At 40.6% G+C, this 24,168-nt stretch overlaps 1 protein-coding gene across 5 annotated transcripts in view; it reads right to left on the bottom strand.

The window, feature by feature from the left end:
- NTNG1 (netrin G1) overlaps positions 1-18,725 on the bottom strand; it is a 351,684-nt gene extending 332,959 nt beyond the window's left edge. For all 5 annotated transcript variants that reach the window (XM_053592302.1, XM_053592299.1, XM_053592300.1 and 2 more), the window contains exons 1-2: positions 17,751-18,725; positions 10,068-10,837 (exon numbers count right to left, since the gene is read on the bottom strand). In XM_053592302.1, coding sequence (XP_053448277.1) covers positions 10,068-10,313 — 246 coding nt within the window. In that variant the 5' untranslated portion in view covers positions 10,314-10,837; positions 17,751-18,725. The remainder of the gene's footprint in view (positions 1-10,067; positions 10,838-17,750) is intronic.
- Positions 18,726-24,168: the final 5,443 nt, after the last annotated feature.

The raw sequence follows: 24,168 nt of genomic DNA, 5'->3' as shown, positions 1-24,168 counted from the left end.
GCCTGGCAGACAATTCATAGTTTTACACATCCCACATTCGTGTCTTCTGGCACCTATGTGCACACTGAAATATCTTTCTTTAAAATACTGAATTCTTTTTCTAGAACAGTCCTCTAACTTGTAGGCAGGTTTCATATTCGTCACACTTGTCTGAACTTTTGTATCCACATATGAATTCTTCTCTCAAACAAATCACTGTTGAGGAACCATGACAACATTGCTGAAACACAAGATTAGTTTTTAGACCATGCTTAGAAACTGTTTGAAAGTGTATTTGATTTCTTCATTTTATCATTCCCCACAAGGAAAAGGAATAATAGGAAAGAAACAAAAAGTTAGAGATGATGGTGAAAAAACATTGTGCAGACATGACCTCATGATAATGTCAGCTGCCGGATCTTTCAATGGGCCTCACTCTCTGCAACAAAATAACTATTTCTTTGTATTAGAGCAGGGGTTCTCAACCTGTGCATTGGGACCCCTTTGTAACAATTACAATACTTCCTGCATATCAGATATTTACATTATGATTCATAACAGTAGCAAAATTACAGTTATGATGTAGCAATGAAAATAATTTTATGGTTGGGGGTCAACACGACCTGAGGAACTATATTAAAGGGTGGAGGCATTAGGAAGATTGAGAACCACTGGATTAGAGGAATCTCAGCTCAATTCTTCATTTAATATTTTAGAAATCAGCTTCAAAGTAAATCAAAAAGTGAACCATTTCTGGTTTCTTCCTCAGCTTATATCTTTAATATTCATGGAACAGATACTATGTGAAACTATGTATTTGCAGCAAAATGAGAAGAAATTTACAACCTGCAAATCTCAGTAAGTTTTTTGGCAATATTATACTTGTGAAACAACTTTTATCATTTTCCCCTTTTATAAGATACTCTAAAATTTAGAAAGGCATATGAAAAACCAGCCTACCTATTGCTCTAGAGAACTATTAATGAAACCCAAACAGATTTCACAACAGCAGCTTCATACAAGAAATACATTTCATGATGCAACTATTTCCAAAAGAACTGATGCTAAGTAAAAAATGATACTTAGCTTAAAGGTAAATGATAACTTTACAAAGTTCTCACAATAGCAACAAAAGATAGAAGGCAGGCACTCAGATGAATCTAATGTTTATGTCCGTGCCACCAAAGTCCAGTGTAAAAATTAATAAAATTGCCACCAGATGAAGGACATGAAAAAGTCTCTGAAATGAAATCTGTTCTGTTGGCAAAAAGGATATTCATATTTTGAACTGATTAAACTGACAAAAAAATGGAGTTCATAGACAAGGCCCCAATAGTGTGTGAGTGTGTATATGTGTGTGTATATCTATATATTATATATATTTAATTGTTGGTTTCAGTAGAAAAGTTGGAATGTTAGAAAAGAGGCAAAAAATACAAAAGAGTTAGAACCACTACAGCTAGAAATAAAGAAATTTAAATAGCCAAGAATCATATTAAAAATCAACCTTTACAATAAATAAATCTTTTAAAAATACAATGCCTTCTTGTACCCTCAATGAATCCCCAACAATAAAAAAATAAAAAAAATACAATGCCATTTTCATCTTCAAAAATGTCCCTGTATCATGTCAAATTAGAATGGGTGGTAGAAATAGGCTATTTTGTCATTATTCTTTTGGGTAAACTCCATTTTCTCATTTATCTGCTAAGGCCCTGTATTAGAAGAAAATCTAAGAATATAATGTCCAGTATGGATGAGGATCAAATGGATAGCACATTTTTAGAAGATTCTGGGTGTGTGTGTAAATTATTAATTACCTTTTTGGTGGGTAATTTGACAACACTGTTAATAGCCTTAGTGTGCTATCTAAATATCTAGAAATGTAAGACTGGTTGAAAAGATATCCATATGGTAGAATGCTATACAATAGTTTATCTCAGAATGGAATGCTGTGTCTAAAAACGGACATCGTGCAATGATACGTACAGTATTTTTCCATTTATTAAATTTTCAAAAACAATGCTACATGTAATGTGTAGGTGACAATAGTGCATAATTTTCAATTATCTGTTAAATAAGAGAAAGAGAAAGGAATATAAAGGGAAAAGATCAGAAGGCAGGGCACATAGAAAGGGTAAGTCCTATTTTGTGAAGCTTTTGATTTGGCCGTGTGTGTTCAAGGAGTTGCAACATAAAATCTATTTTTCATTGTGAATCAATTTAAAGCAAGTTTTAAAGCCACAAGTATAGTTTACAAGGTGTAATTTACTCATCTTCAGCTTAATGCTCCCAAAGGTCTCTTGACTGCTCTCTACCAGGTAGCCAAACCTGTCTTCTTTTTGCCTCCAAAACCAGTCTCATGTATGAACAAAACAGAGCAAGGCCCAGAGGGAGGAAGGGACCTCCCCAAGGCCCGTGACACCTCTCTCCCTATGTCTGACACATAGGATGCCTGTTCTATTCAGCGGCAATGCCATCCTTCAGCATGTAGCCCTACCCTTTATCTTCCACAAAATATGATATGATGAGCTCAATGTCCTGAAAGCATATTCATACAATATGGGAGATTTGCTAATTCCAATTTAGTATTGAGTACGTGTGATGCTTGCTTTCCATTCTTGCAATACTTTACTCAGGAGAATGGTCTCCAATTCCATCCAGGTTTATACAAAAGATGTTATTAAATCTATCTTTTTATGGTTGAATATTCCATGGTATACATATACCATAATTTATTAATCCATTAACTCTGTCTATAACCTTACATAAGCAAACTATGTAACCAAATTGTACCCCCTTAATAATTGGAAATTTAAAAAAAGAAATAATAGATAATATGGGAGATTTGGTACGTGGGAGAAGAAGAATCTGTTTAGAGAAGATTCTCTTGGTGTATGTTCAACACAGCATTATAAGCAATAGAAAAAAGAACAGCAGTAACACCAAGATGTCAAGAAGGGACGATAGAGACAATATTGTATATCCACAGTACAATATATATGTTGCTATTAAAATCATATTTTGAAGAGTGTATGATGACAAAAATAAGTGTGGAAAATATAGTAGTAAACTTAAAAAATTAAAAACCATATGTAGTATAACTCAGAAGATTTTGCCTCTTCCATCTCTCTTTTGAGAAGATCATCAGAAGCCCCCCAAGAACAGTAGCTAAATTTTTCTAGTTGTCTATTAACTTTCAGAGGAAAAACAAATGTTAGACTTACGATAAAAGCTCTCAGAAAATAGAAAACATTCTGCTAATCAAATACAGTCATGTGTCTGTTAACAATGGGGTACGGTTTAGGAAGTGTGTTGTTAAGCAATTTTGTTCTGGGTGAAGGTGGAGTGGACTTACACCACCCCAGAGGGCACAGCCTCCTGCACACCTAGACTGTGGTGTGATCTACAGGTACAGGGCTGCAAACCTGCACAGCTGGTTACCATACTGAACACTGCAGGCGACTGTAACACAGCGGTAGGCATCTGTGTACTTAAACATATCTAACCACAGAGGAGGCACAGTGAACACGTGGTATTAGAATCTTAGGAGACCACGGTGGCAGCAGTGGCTCACTATTGACTGAAATGGTGTCACGCACTACATGATGTAGGCTATTCAACCTATTGATCAATAATTCAACTACAGAGTATGTTAAATGCTACGTGATATAAAAACAGCATCGATAATCTCTGGTGCATCCCTACACTGCATCAGCAAGGGAGGCAGCTCTCACACATACCTCGCTCACAGAGAAGTGGTCCAGTTGGAGTCAGAGCAGAGTTAACACATGCGCTGGACTGGAAGGATGGGAAGGGTAAGAGCAGGTGAAGTGGAGCCCAGACGATGCCAAATGAAAGGAATGTCTTCTGCCTGTCCTGGCAAACAGGTGACACGAGGCAAGGGGCTTCTTGTCACTAGTGACAACACTAGTCCCTAAAATCAGAGGATCAAGATACCAGCCTAAAGTCCATGTTAAAAAACAAAAACAAAAATGCAGAGGAAGCCATGAAAAAGCCTGGAGAATAAGCCCAGCAGACCCCCGAGCTGTGCGGACAGACTATGACACTGAAGGACACGGCTTCCCACACTTCACAAGTCATGTTCCTCTAAATCAATGATTTTCAACCCGTGTACCGTGAGAGGATCTTTGGTGTGCCATGAGATTTTTAAAGATTATGAATTAAATTATTTCTGAAAGAAGTTCAAACCACAGTAAAGTATATTCTTCTTAACTCTTTTTTTTTTTTTTTGATCAACATTAGAGTGTGCCACAGAAGTTTAACCATAGGTTCAAGTGTGCCAGGAGGTAGAAAATGTGGAAAAACACTGAAAACACTACTCTACACTAAGAGCAGACAAAGTTACTTTTGGGGGATTAAGGGGGTAATTTAAAGCAGCCCACTGCAAGGCAGTCATTGTTTCGAAGCCCAATGTCACTTCTACCAACTCCGGCATTTCTGCAGCCAGCTAAATGTGTTTCCCTCATCCTTATGCAAAACCGGAGCTCCAGGCAGATGACCCATATATACCTTACTCAGCATATTCCTGTACCTCCTAAATTAATGAATATAAATATGCATACCGAAAATATGCATGCATATATGAAATATGCATGCAAATACACAAAGGTCATCAGTTTCTATGGCTTTTTGTTCCTCTTCCAATCTGCCAGATATAGAAAGTCATTCTACTATGAACCAGGCAGCCAGGCTGTTAGTAAAATGCTGTGAGTTCATCTGCTCCACCCAGCCTTTTGTTTTCTTCTTTTCTGACACTGTTTAACATTAGGCACTTGTCTCCCGGACAGTATTTTCCATGTGGCCCTTTGCCATCCTTCAAAATCCTTTGAAGGATTTCACCTTCAAATCCTAAGCGCCAGTCTTCCCTCCTCTGTTTGTTCTCCCATCCCCTGGATGCACGCTACTTTGTATTAATTTTGCTGAGGACTCTTCTTTACTTCCCTTGGCAGCAGCAACCGTGTATCATTCCACTTGATTTTCATCACCACTACTAGTGTTTGCACCTGCTGAATAATCTGTTTACTTCACGTGCACACAAGAGTCTGCAATAATATTTGGGACGTGTTAGTGCAAAGAAGACAAAACGCTTGTACGCAGAGGGGACCCTGGGAACCCTGAATGACTTTGAGATAGTCATTTTGAGTTTTGAGTTTTGTTAGCCCCTCCCTAATCTTTACCAGCTCCTTCCCCAGGTCTCCCCCATAAATGGTGCATGCTGTGCCAACACAGCCTCGACCCAGACTCAGTATAGTCCTCTCCCAATCCGATGGCCAACCTTCAGTCCCCTGGAGATGCTATGTGGTCCTGATGGGAAGTAGTGGGCAGTAAGGTTTAATGCAGCCAAATTTAAAAAGTAAAATACATTAGACTTGATGCCATGGATAATAAGGAAACAGTGTAGGCTCCTCAAGACACACGTGATAGAGTGGTATCAGAAAGACTGGCTTTCTTGGAACTTAATCCATTGCAAACAGGACTTAAGCTTTTCTGACAAATAAAAGTCTAAATAACGAATGAATAACAAAGAAGGGTTAATAACAAAAGAACTGAAGGTTCTTTCAAAAGCTGAAGGTTTTCAAAAAATTCCCTTCTGGCATAGTTAAGGGATAAATCAGTTCAAATGAAAGATGTCAGTGTTACTAAACCTTCATTTATTGGATTATGTTGCATGTGAATAGAGTGTATTTTTAAGATTATTTGGTTAGTATATAAGTCAATGTCATTTCCCGTGTTTGGAAAATTGATATTAATTTCATGTCATGAAAACGTAACTGAGTTTATTAAATTAATTTCTCAAAAAACACCTGATAGCCACCAGATGGCAACCTGATTTGATGTCAAATCAGAAATTTAAGTTATGGATAGCCCGAGACTATACATTACCACTCATTCATCTCCTGGGGTTCTTTTGAAATCATGAACAGGAACGCTTTCTACTACTTTTGAAATTCCGTTTGAACATAATGAAACATTCTCTACACACCATGCTTACCATAATTAAAGTTCTGTTCTTAATGGAAGCATATCTAGAAATAGCACAATATGGAATGATTATTAGTAGACCTGTTAATGTACTTGAATAAATGCCTATTGAGAGCTCAGGTACACATTAGTAAATTTCCTAAAGAAAATCCATTTTCATTTCAAATTCTGACATTTTATTGAGAAAAATTATACCCTTTCTTTTAATTATTTCAGTAAACATAATGAAGGTATTACTAACCATACCTCAGAGTACTTTATTTTCTCCAATTTTTTAGTAATGTGAGCCTCCTTGTAATTAAAGGCATGCTGTATTAATGATGCTGAAAGTCTCCAAGGGAAACGTTTAATGTCCACCTTGTAATATTATGCCAAAATTACATGCACAGAAGACTTTTTAATAATCTTTGTTTTCTAATTTAGTTTTGATTGGCTCTGAAATCCACAGCAGCCCTCAAGGGCTTCCGTTTCTCCAGTCATCAGCACTTCTGCGCCATAAATTGTACAAACACACATGACTTCTTCTGTCTGTAAGCTTCTTTTCAAAGCTTCTGTTTAGCTTCTCCAGAAAAGGAGCTACAGGCTAAAGATAATTGCAGATAATTTTGCCATTTTTAAGCCACTGGAATGTTAGGTGGGGATATGACAGCTGAGTTTGTCTAAACACAAAGCATAAGTCAGAGCTTTGTTGTCACTTCAGCTTTACACACAGGTTCAGATCACCCTATCTGCTCTTTATGCAAATTGATACAAATCGTAGCTCGGAGATGATCTGTGCTTCCTGACAAAGCCCAGCTACCTAAAGCCTTTACTGTGGCTGAATGAATAGAATCTATACCAATGAGTTAGTCCAGCCAACAACAACAAAAACAAAAACCACGGTTAACCCTCCTCTGTCCCTCAGGTTCTTCCCCCTTAAGAAAAGCAAAGATCTTTTTCTGACACCATCCACTTTCAAAGAATATATGAAATTTAAAAAATGTGTGGTTTTCAATATACACAATTCATACATACATATGCATGTTTATAGAAAATCAGTGTTTATAAATACTGATACAATTAAGAGAGAACAAATGACAATTACTTTACATTGATGAGGTTAATAAGCAGAAATCTATGGTTAAATGGAATCGTTATGCTCCTTTCTTCCCTCAAATTTCATTCTATATTAAAATAAATGCAACATTCATGGATAGTCACTGGCATATAATGAAGCCAGTGCAAAGCAGCAAGGTGGACTCTTAATGCAATGCCAACAAACTTCAACTTTGCATTTAAGAAATAGGCTATGGAAATTATAGGGTATTTCTCTCACCAAAATGTCCCCTCAGTGCTCAGAATTTCTATAGTCACAGCTAATAAGGGTGTCACTAGCTGAGCAACTGATTATCGAAACCATTTTGTAGAAAACATTTACATATAGGGTCTAAGAGGCTGTTGTGTTTCTGTGGCAGCTACCCTGATGTAATAGGCCATAACGACTCTGAGGGAGCAGATAGGGATGTGAGTATCTAGGGGACAGGAACGTGTAAGTCATAACACAAATGACTTTATGGATTCCCATTAGACTTTGGGCTAAGGAGCACCGTACAGGTCTGATATGACAGCACCCGAGATAGTTTTATAGCCTTGTGTCAGGAACCCTTAGGCTAAAGAGTTTTATGGAAAAACCCAAAAATGCAGAGAGGAAGTGTTGCTATGTTAGGCCATTATCATTGACTTGGCATATAATATGCATATAAATAGTCCCAGAGTGTGTATTTCCAGGATAGATTATTAAATCTGTTGTACCAATCACATGCATATTAAAGAATACAAAGTAAGCATTGATAAGTCACATCTCACAAACCTTACACAAACCTCACAAACGTGCCCCCTTGAAAAGCCATTCTCCTCAATGACAAGTATAAATGCGCCAAGGTTTCTGCAGGTCTGCACAACACTAGGATGCAGTCTTTTAAAAGACTGCCCTGTGGCGTTTCATGTGAACTTGTAACGTATATATGTCTCGAGAAAGAGGAAAGATGCCATTTTAGTTCTTTTCTCCCATTTGGTCTTTAACATCATTCAGCCACTCTGCTAGGAAGGGACTTGTTTAAGAACCTTCGACCATATCCTTTGGAAAGGCAGGCACAGGAAGTTCTGTGATGTGCCCTTTCTACTTGTGATGAGGAAAAGCGGCACGCTGAAGACGCCAAGCAAACCCTTCCAAATGATGAACAGGAGGAGAGCCGCAGAAGCATTCTCTGACCAGAGGTTGAGATCAAGGAAGCTGTATGTACACGCCACACCCTGAACACATCAGCCAGGGACTACACGGAGGAAAGGCACCCTGAGAGAGGACGCATGCTATTTTACTTAGTTCTCTACATTATTAACCATTCCAGAAGAGGCATATTGTTGCAAGTGTCATATAAACCAATATATAGAACTAGAGTGTTCTTAACATGAAAGTTGCCTCGGGACTCTGCTGTGAGGAGTGGAAGATTGCACAGCCTATCATCCAAACAGCCATCTCAGCCCACATTAGCAATGAGATCTTAAATGTGACCTTTTCTTAGAAACTATTAAAGACCTTATATAAAGCCAACAAATGCCTCTTCTCCTTTAAAGATTTATTATAGTTTTGCTAATATGTTTGAATAAATTCCTTCTCCGGAAGTCTCTGGCTTCTAAAATGCAACATCTTTGCAAAGCACATACCTGTTTCCCAGAGAGACGGGTCCTCTCTTTGAAATATTTAGTCTTTCAGGGCACTTTAGTCATAGTGACACCTAATAGCCAAGCTCTTTTTCTCACTCTCCACAAAATCAGGTTTAGACTATAATTCAAACCAGTCCCCAAAGGCACTTCTGAAAAATGGCAAGCCCTTAGCTTTTAGGTGAAAACACTCTTCATTGCTCAAAATTGTTTCCTATTACAAAACTCAATAGTGCTAGGTCTAAGATGATCTTATGCTAATTTAACTCACTTGGGACTGTGAACAGATGCTCCTTTGATTAATAGTTTCACTATCCTGAAAATGCCAGGCCAGGTTCAAGGTAATAAAATCAGGTAAGAATACCATTAATATCTGCTATACAATGATTTCTGTTATATGAATAAAAATGGGATCACAGTTCTTGTATCAAATAAAGACTACCCATAACTAAAAAGAAAACATAAACCAAATAAACCCACTGTCCAAATTCCTTAGCACATGAATTTATACCATTGTAATCACCAATCGCTTTACTAATACTTTCTAAGTACACTGTCAGCTATGCCCTTCGTGACAATTCATGTCACTCCAATGTTGCCTTTTCATATATTATTTAACTTTCTACCTGAAAAAAATTTACATACACCCCAAGAACAATGAATTTTGTAAGTCTCCTTTTACAAAGGGCAGTGTCTGAATTTGTATGCCCCAGCTCATTACTTTTTATAAATATATTTCCAGCACTCCAATGGCCATCTTTACCCATAGAAAACCACGACCTTTGAAAATAAAGGCCTGCATGAGTTGGCAAACAAGACTTTTCCTGAAAAGCTTCTTGCCAGGATTTTAGTTTCTGTCTCCTCTGCTTTTCTTCTCAGTGGTTTCCTAATTACAACTTCCAAATCACATCAGCTTCCTGATGAAGAAAACCATGAAATCGAATCTAGCCTTGAACTACGGAGTTTGGGACCAGCCTTACACATGTGTGTGAGGAAACCTGGGTGTTTTTAAAGTTGGTTTGCCAACGGATTTTATCCTTAACATAACAGATACGCCTTAATCATTTTCCCAACCTGCAATCTGAACTTTAACCTTCACCTGGACTTTTTCCTTTATAACATATATATTGCACCTGCCTCCATGGAACTTTTGGGTTGCAGGGAAGCAGAAGGTGAGTTCCAGTGCATCAATCAAGAGAGCAAACTTTAATCCAGGTAGTGCGAGCCTCCACTGAGAAGGAAGCCAGCCAGTTAACACGAATCTGCCAACCGCAGATTCAGCTCATGGCATAAATTAAGCCTTCTCACTCACCACATCTGTATGCCTAGGCCATTAGACCAGATGATTTATATGATATATTCTATTCAAAAAGTTGCCTCACCATTGCACAGAACGTCTCAGGAGGGTCTCCACAGGTAATATTCGGAGGATCCAGTTTCACTTTCAGGTATTTTGTCATGTCCGTGGATTCTGGCTGACAGGCCATGTAATCCCAAACTTTCCCTTCTTCTGTGTAAATCTGAGTCTTACACACATCGTAATGTCCCCACACCAGAGGGTAGGGCTGCATCACCGAGGACACTGTAACCCAGAGGGCGTGAATCGAGAGGAACCTTGACAAATACATCTCTAAATCCTTTACAATCTTCGAGGAAACTAAAGCAGTTTGCTTTGTGGTCTGTTGTTCTATTTTACAGATGCATATATGTATAGATGATGTCTATATGTAGGTAGGTCTGTATATCAAAACAAAACAGAGCATGGGCTTTCAAAGCAGATTCCAAAACCAAACATGAAGGGTGAGGATATTGTGCGTGGTCAGGTTTATTGAGGACTTTGGTGGAAGCCTAACATGCTTGGGTGTTAGGCGTTAACAACAACTTGCAGCTTTTCCTGTGTCCTAAAACATAGCTATGAAATAAACTCAGGTCTAGTTTGGATTTTGCAAAAGATGTCCAGTCGCAGATAATAACTTAGCAATGTGATGGCTCTCCTGTCGTGCAGCCGGTAACCCTGAGTGATCCTCACTGGGCACAGCTCATGGGGGGTGCTAAGGTGCGCTGGGATATCAGCATCTGAAGCAAACGGGTGAGTGTCCGGCGGCCGGTATCTGTTTCCCGTCAATCATTCTTTTCTTCTGGCACCAACACCCTTTTAGAAACAATAAGAGTAAGAGTTATTGTCCCAGAATCAATGCATTACGAAACGTATGACATGTTGACATTTTGAAGGGTTGATGCAATATAAAGCAAATTGGTGTAATATGGATAACCTTTACTCAGCTGCTTTGCTAGAATGAGCAAACTACAGAAATCATTCACGTGGGGGAGAATTTCCGATATGAAGGATTTAACTCTTCCATAACGAAGATAGATGTGTGTGTTTCAGGTGAGTTACAGAGTTTCACTTCAAAAATTGTATTTCCATCTTAACAAAACCGAGCGCAAGTAGCTGGATTGAAACATTTCTCATACATTGCAGTGCTAGAAAATCCTCCAAGAGAACAATGAGGGAAAGGAAGCCTTTTATAACCAGGACAAAGGAATGACAACCACTTGTATGCCCTTTTGTCTCTTGGCAATGAGACCCTAAAAATCCCCAAATTCCTAGTATGTATCTTAGCTTTTGTTAGCTTGAGTGAAAACCAGCATTGTCTATAGGAGTCCATCACTGCGGATTAGCAGAATTGGGAGAATTTTGTTTAGTTGCATTTAGTGAGCAAAATAACTTGTCTCTCTGAAGAAAAAACTCAAAAATAAAACCAAAGGAGCAAATTTTCTTTTCATAAGAATTTTGTATTCTCTTACATCTTTTTATAGCCATTACATCTGCATTTGTTGTTAACTTTCTGTAACAGAAGAGAATTTGTCCCAAAGGCGAAGATTATACTCTCGCTGCTTTAAAACTAAAAACTCTGTAGTAAAACGCACAATTTAAAATGCACGTATAAAAATAGCTGAGGGTGAGTTAACAGGCCATGAAGCAGAATAATACGGCACTAATTCTAAGAGAAAATAAAAAAATATTGTTTCGAAGTACTTTTAGTTAACTGATAACGCAGCCTGCATAACTATGGGTAACAAGTCACTGGTGAGTTTCACTGGGCAACTTTTCTCTTAAGAGACCCCTATCCAAACACTAATATTTAAAACTAGGTGTTTTTTAAAAACCATTTGTTTAATTAGTTCATTCCTATTCATAGTCCCCCAATTAACTATTTTGTAAACAAGTTAAAAGGGACAAAAATGGCTACGGTTTTGGAAAATCCCATTCTAGACCCTGCAATTCACATTAAACGGTTGAAATATGGAAGTTCACTATCTTCAAACAATCTTATGAAGGGAATTCATTATCTTTAAATAATACACCATCTTAAAATGAACTAAGCCACAGGGACGACAAAATGCCAACAGATGGTTGAATTGTGTTTCCATAGCAAAGTAATTTATAATAATTGCTTTATGGATGCAAGTGCAATTTGCATTATATTCAATTCATAAAATGTTATCATACAGCTGCAACTGGTGATACTTCCTATTAGGAAAAGTGTTGAATATTGGAGTTCCTATGAAGCAATAATTAGCAGTTTGTCTAAACATGTATAAACTGCAGATTTGAATCTGCCTTTTCCTTGCAACCTAGAGACTACACTGTGTTAAGCACAATTTGAAATTCTAAACTAGAAAAAAAAAAAAAAATCCCGGAGAAGCACGTGCTGTGGCTAGTACAGCCCTGTGCTTTTTTTTTCAGAGTCGTCAGTAATTTGAAGTTGATGTTTTCAGAAACATCCAACAATTTGACAGGTAATAATCTGAAAAGGAGTTAAAAGGACACATATCTGTGTTTCCTAGATGCACGTTTCAACTGTGTTTCTTACTTTATCGTAAGAGGAAATGATCGCTTTCCAGGGTGAGGGAGGAAGTTGGGCACCACAAGGGTAGCAGTGTAAATTCTACTAGATCATAAAATATTAACTTCAGTGTTTAGTTTCATATACAAAGCAATTTATTTATCAAAAACAATATAATTCTGAAGACCTGGAAAGGACGGCTTTGGTTTGAATTGAGTAAGCATTATGTGTTAATTTTTAATATTATTTTTGAACGATCAGTACACATTTGAATGCTTCCTGAGATTAGTTTTCACTTTTTTTTGTAATAAAAAAAGTGAAATAAAAAAACTACCAATAAATGATAGTCCCCTTACCCATTTATTCCTAAGTAACCCGTCCTCACTCACATTTTGCCCTACAGTAATCACAAAACAAACGGTGACTAGACAGGGTGTCCATAAAGTTTGTGTGCAATTGAAACCGGCACACTAATTTTAAATTGTGCATGAACTTTCCGGACACCCCATGTATTTGCACATGAAAAATTTGGATGGCAAAGGAGTGTGTGTGAATCTGTTACCATCTCCTGACACAACAGCAACCCCATTATAATGAATTCTCATTGAAGTATACCAGAATTATAATGATGGTCATTACACAGAATTATGGACCACACCATTGATCGAATGCAGAGAACTGACAAGGAAAAGTGCAGAGGACTACAAGATATTTGAATATGAGGCAGTTGCAGAACTGTGCAACAGACATTCTTGACAAGAAGCAGCCAATTATAGCTTAAATTTCTGGCACATAACCAGTTGTGATTAATAGTTTTCCATTACATTACAGACATATTATTAATGTATTAAAAATGTCAAGCTTTGGCAAGCACTAATACAGCATGGCTCAGTTAGTCTGCAGAATTTACATGTAATGAGCTCCCATTGACACAGAAAAAGATCAGGAGCAGGGGACACTGAGTTGCTCTTTAACATAATTATTTGATTTCATTCTCCTTTTTATGTTTGTACTGTCACTAGGTATCCTTCATTTCAGGGTCTCCTTCCTCGCCAGTGCCGCATACACTTCCAAGAAAATCCTCTAAACTTCAAATTAGTAAGACATTGAATCCATGACACACAATGGAAGAGAAGACTCTGTGAAAACCAGGAATTTGCTATGAAAGCATAATGGTAGAGTTTTCAAACAAAGTAAAACAATGAAAAAAGAGAATGTTATTGACACCTTAACCTCCATTACCTAATACGGCACTGGTTCCCATCTGGCTAAGCTTTCGACCGGGTTAAAATTATCAGTAGCTTCTTAAAAGCTAGGTCACCACAGCAAATAGCTAGGCAAACCGGTTCTGAGATGGACATTCAATGACATATTTGGGGAGTTAATATACGAAACGTGTATCCCTTCCAGCCGGTAACTGAACTAATTGCCAAGTAATGTGGCCTTTGAATTTGCCTTAGGGGTCTGTCTTTGTCACCTAAATAACAGCAGCTGCAGACCAGCTCTGGGCAGCCCCCGTGCTAGTTCTTTACTATGCAAACCTTGGAAACTCCCTGTAGTCGAATAATGGCATCACCTGTGCCTGGAACTTAAGTACCGAGAATGTCTCCTGGATAAAAATACCTGTTAATATGCTGCGAGTACTCTATAGACCTCTGGTAAATAAATTTGTGGAGCCAATGAAAAAGATAAAATTATGTCATGGCCCTCAAGTTGATAGGTATTATTGATTAGGATTCAAACGAGCTATAAAATGGCTTTGCATACATAGAACGCATACATTGTCCAGGATTCTGTAGCTAATTCTCTTCACCACTTTGGATTAACTTTGCAGAAGGCATTTCACAGGCCCTTTCTCTCCTCTGGAAAGAAAAAAAAACTTTCCAAAATATTACACGGAAGGAATAATAATTAAAATTATAGACAATTATATTCCAAAAACAATTGCCAATTTCATCAACTGAAAGGAAACTACTGCCAGTAAATCTAATCTAGTTGGCTCCTTTGAACATCCATTTATTATATAATCTCACTAGGAGGTGGGAATGGTGGGAGGGCTCTTTGTTTCATAAATATTCCCCTCTTCAAGGGGTACCTGAAATAGACAGCTAGTGACTCATTCCTACTAGACATGAATAATTTTATAAATATGTATGTTTCTGAATGGGAAATGACAAAAGGAAAATTGACTCTCATCATATACCATTGAGTAAAATATATAAAGAGATAAATACATATATATTCCTTAACCTATCAGAAGCAGCAGCTTCTAACATAGTCATAATGAAATTTATTACCTAATATGTTTTATCATGTATTCAATCCTTTTTGGACTTGTTTGTTGTGAAGAAAGCATTTTCTAGTCATCTTAATGAGAAACATATGCTTCCATCCTTTTGTTAACTGTCTCTGGAATATACGAGATTTACCATGCACTGCAACATCATTGGCATAGCTTATTCATACTTGATTGGAAATTATGAGCAATGGTCTATCATGAGATTTTTAATAAAACCAAAGAACACAGCTTACTATTTGAAATATCTCTGTTTTCACTGAGAGAAGACTGATTGGGGACACTAGATGACACATTTTATAGAATGTCTGGGGATGGAATAAAACATACGATTATTTCAAAATCAGCTAAGCCTGAAAAAAATCTGGTGTTTAATTGTCATGTGAGCAACAAATATTTCATTCTCATACAGAGAAGTTCAGAAATCCAACGTCTCAAATACACAAATGAGAAACCTACACCCACTTGAAGTTTTGAAACAAAACTTTGGATTCTGAAAATAAAATTATTTTTAAAGGTATGCTAAATCTCTTACTAAGACCTCACTGACTAATATAACCCCGTCTGTTAAACAGCATAATTCATCCACGTTTTTTCAATGATAATACATAATTGATTTTCTAAGTTGAATAAAATTGTATTTATTTCTAAGAGACCCAGTGCTTCTGTAACTCTAAAACTCTCTCCAAATTTTTATAGCACTTAATAAGTCTATCAACTAAATGTGTAATGGCTTAACCTTTTTAACATATTTCCTGATGTTTTTCAGAATAATAATAGAAGCAAAGACAGGTATTAGCACCAACTGGAGATATACAAAAGAAAACCGCAAAATACATTAGTCGCTTCTTAAAAAAGCTAACCTGAATCATTTTAGCACACATGCCCAATGACAGCTGACAAAAGAAAAAACTTAATAGGAAAACAGCATTATGTCCAAATAAAGTGTTTCCTGACAAAATTTTTAAGACTGTTCCTCTTAAGTTTCACAATAAGAAATATCATCAAGTTAATAGCCCAATATATAGAATCCTGAATACCCTCCTGTTGGTCTTCAGTGGTATATATATCTCATTTCATGGCATCCAGAAAATAAAAGTAAAGATTTCCCTTTCCTATGTAAGCTAGAACAACGTAACGTGTGAAATACTTGATGCATTTTTTTCCTTGGCATGCTGATCCACATGCAGAGATCCAAATTTCATCTTAATGAAAAACTGAAAGTTGCTTATCTTCAAAAAGAATCTTGGACAGCTATGGTGCTGCTTTTTCTTTGCCAAAGAGAAAGGGCGATGAGTAAGGCATTCAAAGGGACACAGTTCAAAATACTTAAGGAAATGTGGGGCTGCTAATTCTCTCACAGGTTCAAGATGCTCTTCAAGGGCCAAACTTCCCCTCCCCCAAAAGGGAATTTTTGAAAAACTTTCCAACAAGCATAACCACTAACCATATTTGAACACATGATTTTGAGGAGAGTTCTTTCTGGGTTTTTTTTTTTTTCATTTCTATAAGATAAAAAAACTTTTAGCATTTTCAGTCATAAAACAGGGTCTTATTTCTAGAGAAAATCTACTGCCAGATTCACCATATGTTTAGAGGAATTCTGAATCTTACTCAGAATTTTCCATTCCAAAGATCAACAATTTTGTTAAGGAGTGGCTCTATTATTTCCTGTGTGAGGAGGAGAATGGAAGAGGAATGGAGAGACCCCTGACTCGCTGGAAATCTATACCCGATGCAACGATAGGAACCCAACCTACGACTCTTCCAAATAAAGTTGCTTTAAAATCCCCGCTAGGAATTTTTCTTCCTTGCCCTATGAGATGACAACCTACTCTTAAATGGATTTCTGGAAAAAATGGTCCCCGGGTGAGGTTACTGAAATAAACAGCAGAGGGCGCAGTTTCTTTTTATATTTAAGTTTTCCCTTGTATGAATCACTTAATTGGTTATTTTAGGCCCAATAATATTCAGAATTATTTGTATCATATATAGATATCCACAGACCCATACAGGAGAGCAATTTAATGTCTCTAGTCGAATCCATTAACCGATTAATGTGATGCCAGTAAAGAATCTGAGGAAATATACCAAGCAGCATTCCTACACCAAGTCCTGCCCTCTTGCAATGTTCCTTTCTCCCCAGCTGCACAGCACGGGATAGCAATGCTTCAATCCCACACCAATAAAGGAGATTAAAAGAAGATGACTACAAAGCTCTCGGTGTGGCTACTTGCTCTACAGGGCCGGCAACGGGGCTAGTGTCCCCCTGTCTCCCCTAAAGCAAAGGGACTTGGCAGAAGGAAATAAAACGCTAAGCGTCCTAAGCGTGGTGTGTGGTCCGGGTGAGCCAGGGGAGCGCGGCCGGGTGGAGGCACCGACCCCGCAGCCCGCTCGGGGCGCCCCGCGCCCCCTCCGAGACTCGCGCGTGGGTGAGTGTGTGCGGGTTGTGTGCGCGCACAGGCTCCGCGCGCTGCCTCCTCGGGGCGCTTTACAAACTTCCTCGCCACCCAGAGCCTTCCCTCCCGCCTGTGGATTGCACTGGGGGGTCCCGGAGGGAACGAGGACGCCCGGGGGAGAGGGTCAAGGACCGGGGCCGCGGGGCGCTGGAGGAGAGGGAAGCCGGCTGCACTTACCCTGTGGCCGGTCGGCCCGGGCGCGGGGCGGTGGCGCTGCACAGCCTGGTCCGCCTCGGGCGGCGGCCGCAGCAGCGGAGCCCGCGGGCGGCGCACGGGCTGGCGGCGGCGGCTCCCGCGGAGCCTCCTCCCGGGCGCGGGCGGAGCGGGAGGGTGGGGGTGTGGACCCGAGAGCCGCCACCGCCGCAGCCCGGGGGTCCCGCCCGCCGCCTGCCGACTGAGGGAGGGGACCCTGCGGACCCAGAACCCCGCGCCCCACGCCACTCCCTGCCGCTTAATTACCTTCGCCTCGGCCCCCGGGGGAGCCTCGCGCGCGTCGCCCCCTCTCCGAGCCGGCACCGAGAGGGGAATTCCTTCCCGTTGACGTTCTCTTCCGAAATGCAAAAGATCAGTGACTTTGACAGGTAGACGAGGGGGAGGGAGCAGGGGTGGGCGGAGAGGAGGAGAGGATGAGAAAGGTGCCTCTCCCTCCAAAAATATACTGATGTTAATAATGAAATCGCAGCCTTCCCAGTCCGGCCAGCCCAGTGCCCTGCTCGCTGGCTGTCCTCCGCGCCTCCCCGCGCCACTGCTCTGCCACTTCCCTCGCCTTAAACTTTTACTGAGGGATTGTTTTCTTTTTTTTTCTACTTCTTTTTTTTTCTTTTTCTCTCTTTCTCTCTGTTTTTCTTTTTTCTTTTTCTGTTTCTTTCTTTCTTTCTTTTAAGCCGCAGGACGATTTTCTGATTCTTGGGGATCAGAACCAGCGGCCAGGCGGTTCTATCCCGCTTGGCACCGCTTTCATTTTATTTCAGATGAAGACGTTGAGCTTAGTCAGAAGGGGCATAAATCAGGACAATTAGCATTGGCGCCAAGAAGATCCTCTAGTTCCAGTTTCGACGCCTGGGCTTCCTGCGAGCATTCCTCCACTCAAGTCAGAAATGTCACCGCCCAGAGCGCGGAAGCCTGCGAGCCGCGACGTACCCAAAGTCCGTTTGATGAAATATACATGGCCCCCGATGCTTCTGGATTGCGGTTCCCTGGCTCCCCGCCCCCGCCCGCAGCGCCTGGCCGGGACCCTGCTCCGAGTGGGCAGCAAGCTCTCGGCAAACTTAGGGCGAGCGCGGATTAAAGAGTGAGCGCGAGGGCTTGCTAAGAGGAAGCAAATCAGCGAGCCCGTGGAAGCCGCAGCCCTCGGAGGGGTGGCACGTACGATTCACTTAAAAGCAGATCTTCTGCAACTGCCAGCAAGTGGAAGGATTGCAAACCTTACGCTACCTCCAGACCTGGGCGCTCCGAGCGGTCCTAACTCCGTCCCGCTCCCTCTCGGTGCCGCTGCCGCTGCCACTGCTGCTCCGGCCGCCGCCGCTCCCTGTTCAGACCTCGGGGCGAAGAGGCTTCCAGCCCACCCTCCCCCTGCCCCCCACTCCCGCTCGCCCGCGGAAGCGCGGTTTCGAGTAACGCCTCCCGCACCTCCCACTTCTGCCCCCCCGCAGCCCACCCACTCGGAGCTGTCCACTCCCCAAAGCTTCCCAAACACACCCCTCGCCCCTGGAAGTGATCACTACGGTGCTTTTCAGGCAGCAATTAGTTTGCCCGGGGCAATGCTCCTCTTTCAGAAATTCATTCACCTTTAGAAAGTGGAGGTTTCCCCAAGAGAAAGAAAAATGCCCTAGGGCCCCACCAACGCGGCTCTACACGCCAATGTCTAATAAAAACTAATCCGGACTTGCATAAGGTAGGTAGCGAGCATCACTAGAAAGAGAACGGTCTGTTCTCAGAAATCTGCAAACAATCTCAAAAGCAAACAGGAATCAGCGTGTTTTTGTTTTATGATATAGAAAAGAAAGCAGGGGAGAGTGGGGCGGATGAGGGCGAGTAATCCCCGCACACGACCCTCCCTCCCCCACCCCCCATTCCTCTGATTTGACAAGAAATGTGTCTCTGTGGTCCGGGACTTGGGGATAAGCAGCCGGGCTCGCTGTTCCCCAGTTTAGTCCCTGCCCAGATTTGGGGCAAGCTGAAGTTCAGGTGTCTGTGGGAGGAGACAAGCCTGACTCAAATTTGGTCAACGCAAAGCAGAGGGTGAGGAATTGGCAGTCGGGAACCCCTGAGCGCTCTGTGCCCCCAGCGAAGGCGGGTGGGGGGGAGGCTGGGTCATTTCTCTGTAAATCTTGGAGTGGTGCTGGCTGAAGGGTGCCCGGGGGGAAGGGTGTGGCCTTGAGCTCCCCTTGGCCCTGAGGGAATATGGCACCCCAGGCTTCCCCTTCAACACCTGAGACCCAACAGTCAGTCCTCCCTCTTTGATTCCCTCAGGGCAGGGATCTAGGATTTCAATGCTTTCCTCCTTTCCACCTTTGTCCTTCAGCGCTGACATTGTAAAAAGAAGTCACCTGCTGGGGGGAATCCCCTAAGAGAGATTTATTTTATTTATTTATTTTATTATTATTGTTGTTGTTGTTTGCAGTTTTTTTGGCCAGGGCCAGGTTTGAACCTGCCACCTCCAGTACATGGGGCTGGTGCCCTATCCCTTTGAGCCACAGGCGCCACCCTTAGGAGGGATTCTTAAACAGTGGCCATTCCTGGCTCTTCCCTCTCTCTGTGGCCTTACTTCAGATTTGAAATATGCACGCAGTCCCCACCCTATGCCCAGTCCCCACCTGCACCCAGTCCCCACCCTAAGCCCAGTCCCCACCTGCACCCATCCCCGCCCTAGGCAGATGTTGTCATGGCTTAACCCTCCCTCCACGCGCTTATAGCCCAGCCCCTTCTATGGGAGCCTTTGGCGTTGGGACCCGAGAAACAGTACCCAGGGTGGGCTTCTCACTTCTTGGCCCCCTGGCCTGGACCCTGAAATAGGAATGACTCTCAGCCTTTCCTCACCCTCCTGCTCTGTTCTCTCAAGCTGAGAACACCTTCCTGAGCTTTCATTCTCAGCTTTCTCTGAGCTTTGTGGGGTAGATTTGGGGGAGAAATCTATGCAGAGATTAAGAAATTAGGAAATTCCCTTCAGGAATATACCAAGACATGTGTGATGTTGGCTCCCAGTCTGGGGTAATGCTTCGTCTGTCAAAATCTTGGAACTGATATCCCTGGCTCCCCCACCTGCATCTTTCTTTATTCCCAGGCGTCACTGGACTCTGAGGCAGACAGAGGTCCCAAACAAGTCTGCTGTGCAGAAGGGGACCCTCTTCAGTCAGGTGCCATCTCCCACTGCAAGAGTGGCAGAGTCTTCCAACAGGGAGTTTTTCTTTCAAACGTGTCAAATTTAAGATTTCACAAGCTCAGTACATCACTATCTAAACACGTGGATCTAAACTCTAAGGGGTAAATCAGAATCATCAGAGACTTTCCAACATTAAAACTTCTTCCAGTCCAGATCTTGTTCCCTCCTCTAGTGGGGATGGGATGGAAAGGACTTTTTCTCCAAAACAGCACTTTAGATGGATCTGATATACTTTCTCAAATTAACATATGTGTATTAAACCAGCTTTTCTCAATATGCATTTGGGTATTTGTTTATGTAATATACACCGATCAGCTATTTACTTTGGATAATTTATGGACACTAAGAAAAACAATGTAGGGCATACTTACTTTTCCTTATCATTGCCTTCTCTGAGTGGAGAAGTTAAATATATATTTAACTTTCTTTGGAAGGAATGATTTTTCTGTTTTTATGTAACCTTTCAACTCCACTTTTTTTCTCTCTCGTCTTTTGGAGAAGAATGGTTTGTTTTTTTCAGTTCTCTGGCTCCAGATCTGTGGCTGGTTTCTACGCATTTCTTATTCAATTTAGATCTCCATTTGCAATCTTGTTAAGTCTCTGACTGTTGTTTATTTTCTTAGGTTCTTAGCTACCCGAAAACTTCTCTTTAGAGAGTTGGCAGGGTTGTTCAAATACTTGTAACTTCAATATGCCAAACTGGTAGTGATGGCATATTTGCAATATATCTGGTCCAAAAAGACATGTGTCTTTTTACAAAAAACAGTTAAGTACTTGACATCAAGTAGGTATAAGATAAATGTTCAGGGCATATGTGAAACTTTTTGCCCATTCTTGGGATTTAGTTATAGCCTCCTTGTTAGTAGTAACTAACTCTGACCATATTAAATTAAGTCTTAGATGTGTGATATTCAAATCAGAGGTATTTGGGGGCAGTTTGTGCTACTTGAACCAAGTATCATAGACTGGGTGGCATATAACCACCAGAAATTTATTTCTTATGGTATTGGAGTCTGGAAATCTGAGAATAAAAGACCAACGTGGTCAGGTTCTGATGAGGACCTTGCATGGGGTCACTGCGTTCTCTCTGCGTTCTCACATGGCAGAAGGAAGGGTAGGAAGCTCTCTGGGGTTCCTGTGATAATGACACTAATCTGGTCAGTAAATATTCCACCCTCAGTATCTAGTCAGCTCCCAAATGCCCCATCTCTCAACACCATCACAGTGATGGGTAAGATTTCAACTTATGAATTTGGTGGGAAGACAGAAACACCCCACGACAAGGGGACAATTCTATTTGACCAAAGATAGATGCTTTTTATAACTGCTGCTTGTGTCCCAATAGAAGCATACTTCCTCATAGTTGTAAAACCTTTAGTTCTTTCTTGCCTCACTTTGTGCTTGGGGACATGTTTTATTACCAAACCGTTAATAGTATAGTTTTGACAGGTTTTGAAGTTCCTTAACGGACAGGCTTTTTAATGCTTAAATATCTTGACATTTAAACTTGTAGCAAGCCCCAAGCATCTGGTCTGGGCTCTGTCACTAGATGATACCAGCATTTTCCTTCTGTTGCTGCGCACAAGGATACTTCCCTTGAAGCTTTAAATTTACAAGTCCAAACTATCCAAATAACCGACTATGCCCAACATAGGTCTATCACAGTTGCATTTACTTCCTCTCAAGGTTGATGCAGACCAAAGGACATGTCAATTAATATGAGAAAATACACACACTTGCTGGGTTTACTGACACAAACACAAAAAGCAGCAAATGGCCTAAGTCATTAACCATCAGTGAGTGACTAGGAATATGACTTACGGTGCTCTGGTGCTTTTTATATGTGGCACTGTGTAATATAGCTTGGAAATAATAAAATTAACTGCTTGGTTAAAATGACATTTTAAAAAAAACTATTAAAATGTGCCATTTTTTTTAAAAAGAGAAGCTTGCTAACGTAAAAGATGACTAATTTCAGTCGAATATTTCATGTCTTTTCTTTTCCAACGTTAAGGCCCTAGACATGTTTGGTAAAGAATATGGTTTTCTTAGTTTTTTTTTTTTATCTCCTCTCATCCATAAGAAATCAGAAATCATTTTTTAATTTTTATGCTTTCAGAGTAGGTGACACTAAATATTCAACCAGTGAATCTGTCAAAATCATGACACCCTGAGCTTCTATGATCCATTTTGTTTTCTTCGAGAATCAGAACACATAGTCAATATCTGCTTAAAAGTTTATCTTTTTTTCTATGGCTGTTAAAGACATCCCACGAGCAGGTTTGGACAATGTGGTCTGAACAAACTCAGTAGCTTCCACCTGAGAAACACATTCTTCTTAATAAAATATCTCAAAAATGGGTAAAAATATACAACATCCTCAATACTAATATGATCATCAACTTATTTCTTAAAAGAGGAAACCCCACACTTAATCTAGCATGCTGTCTTAAAAAGTTCAGTCTCGAAAACCAGTAGCTATGTAGATTTCCTCAAGTATAATTTTCCTAATTTCCATTTCTCTACAACAACACAATCAACAGCCTTTTCAAAATCAGAGGGAAAATATATGGAGGAAGATTGAGTAACACCCCTTGCCTACCTTGGAGATACCTTTCCATGGATTTCTTTCCAACAGTTCTCTTCAATTTAACAAATATCCATGGAACACAGGGTTCCTGCTGGGAACTCTCCTTGGTCCTGGAGAAAATGCAAAGCTCACAAGTCAAGGTGCTCATACTTATGTTAGAAAGAGTTGAACAACTGACTGGAATGTGCATTTTTAGTATTATATTAGGGATAGATTAAGGGAAAGGTAGGTGTACAGGTCAAGTCCACGATGAGGTAAATGTGCACAGAGCTCTCTATCAGGCCCCTGACCTCCACTGCAATGGAGGGTGGCCTCTTTGGTTTAGTTGCCTCTGAGGGAAGTTTTTGTACTGTCATATAAATATGGGGCAGAGTGTTCCAAGGCAGGAAAAATAGCAAACACAGAGGATAAATCTAAGATCACAGGGTGCCATTTGGTTTGGGGTGTACTCTATCCAAATGTATCTTTCTGCTTTTCTTGACCTTCTGCTTCTGAGTTTAGTTTGAGGTTGCCTTTACTGCTGGTTTTTGCATCTCTGTTGCTGCATCCCTGAGCTTCTGTGCTGAGTGGAAGCAGTAGGTATAAGCTTCTAGTGAGCAAGACGGATTCCTGCCAAGTGACCTTTTCTTCCCAGTAGGCTGCCATCTCCTCTGGCAAGGAGGATCCCTCTCCTACAGAAAATGACTAATTCTCTTAAATCCTGCTTTGATTTGTAAGGGAGAGGAATGAAATCAGAGGTATTACAAATTCCCGATTGCCAGTTCTTCAAAATTTGAAATCCTATAGAAAATAACACAACTGTGAGATTGATGTTATCTCATAAAAATTATTTATTTCCCTCTCCCTTCCTTTTTTCCTCTTCCTCAGATATGAATGTGATATCTCCTATGTGCTAGGGGCATTAG

Source organism: Nycticebus coucang, chromosome 5 (assembly GCF_027406575.1).
Source record: "Nycticebus coucang isolate mNycCou1 chromosome 5, mNycCou1.pri, whole genome shotgun sequence".
Classification (NCBI taxonomy): Eukaryota; Metazoa; Chordata; class Mammalia; order Primates; family Lorisidae; genus Nycticebus; species Nycticebus coucang.
The sequence above is the reverse complement of the archived record's forward strand: the minus strand, read 5'-3'. Positions and strand labels throughout refer to the sequence as shown.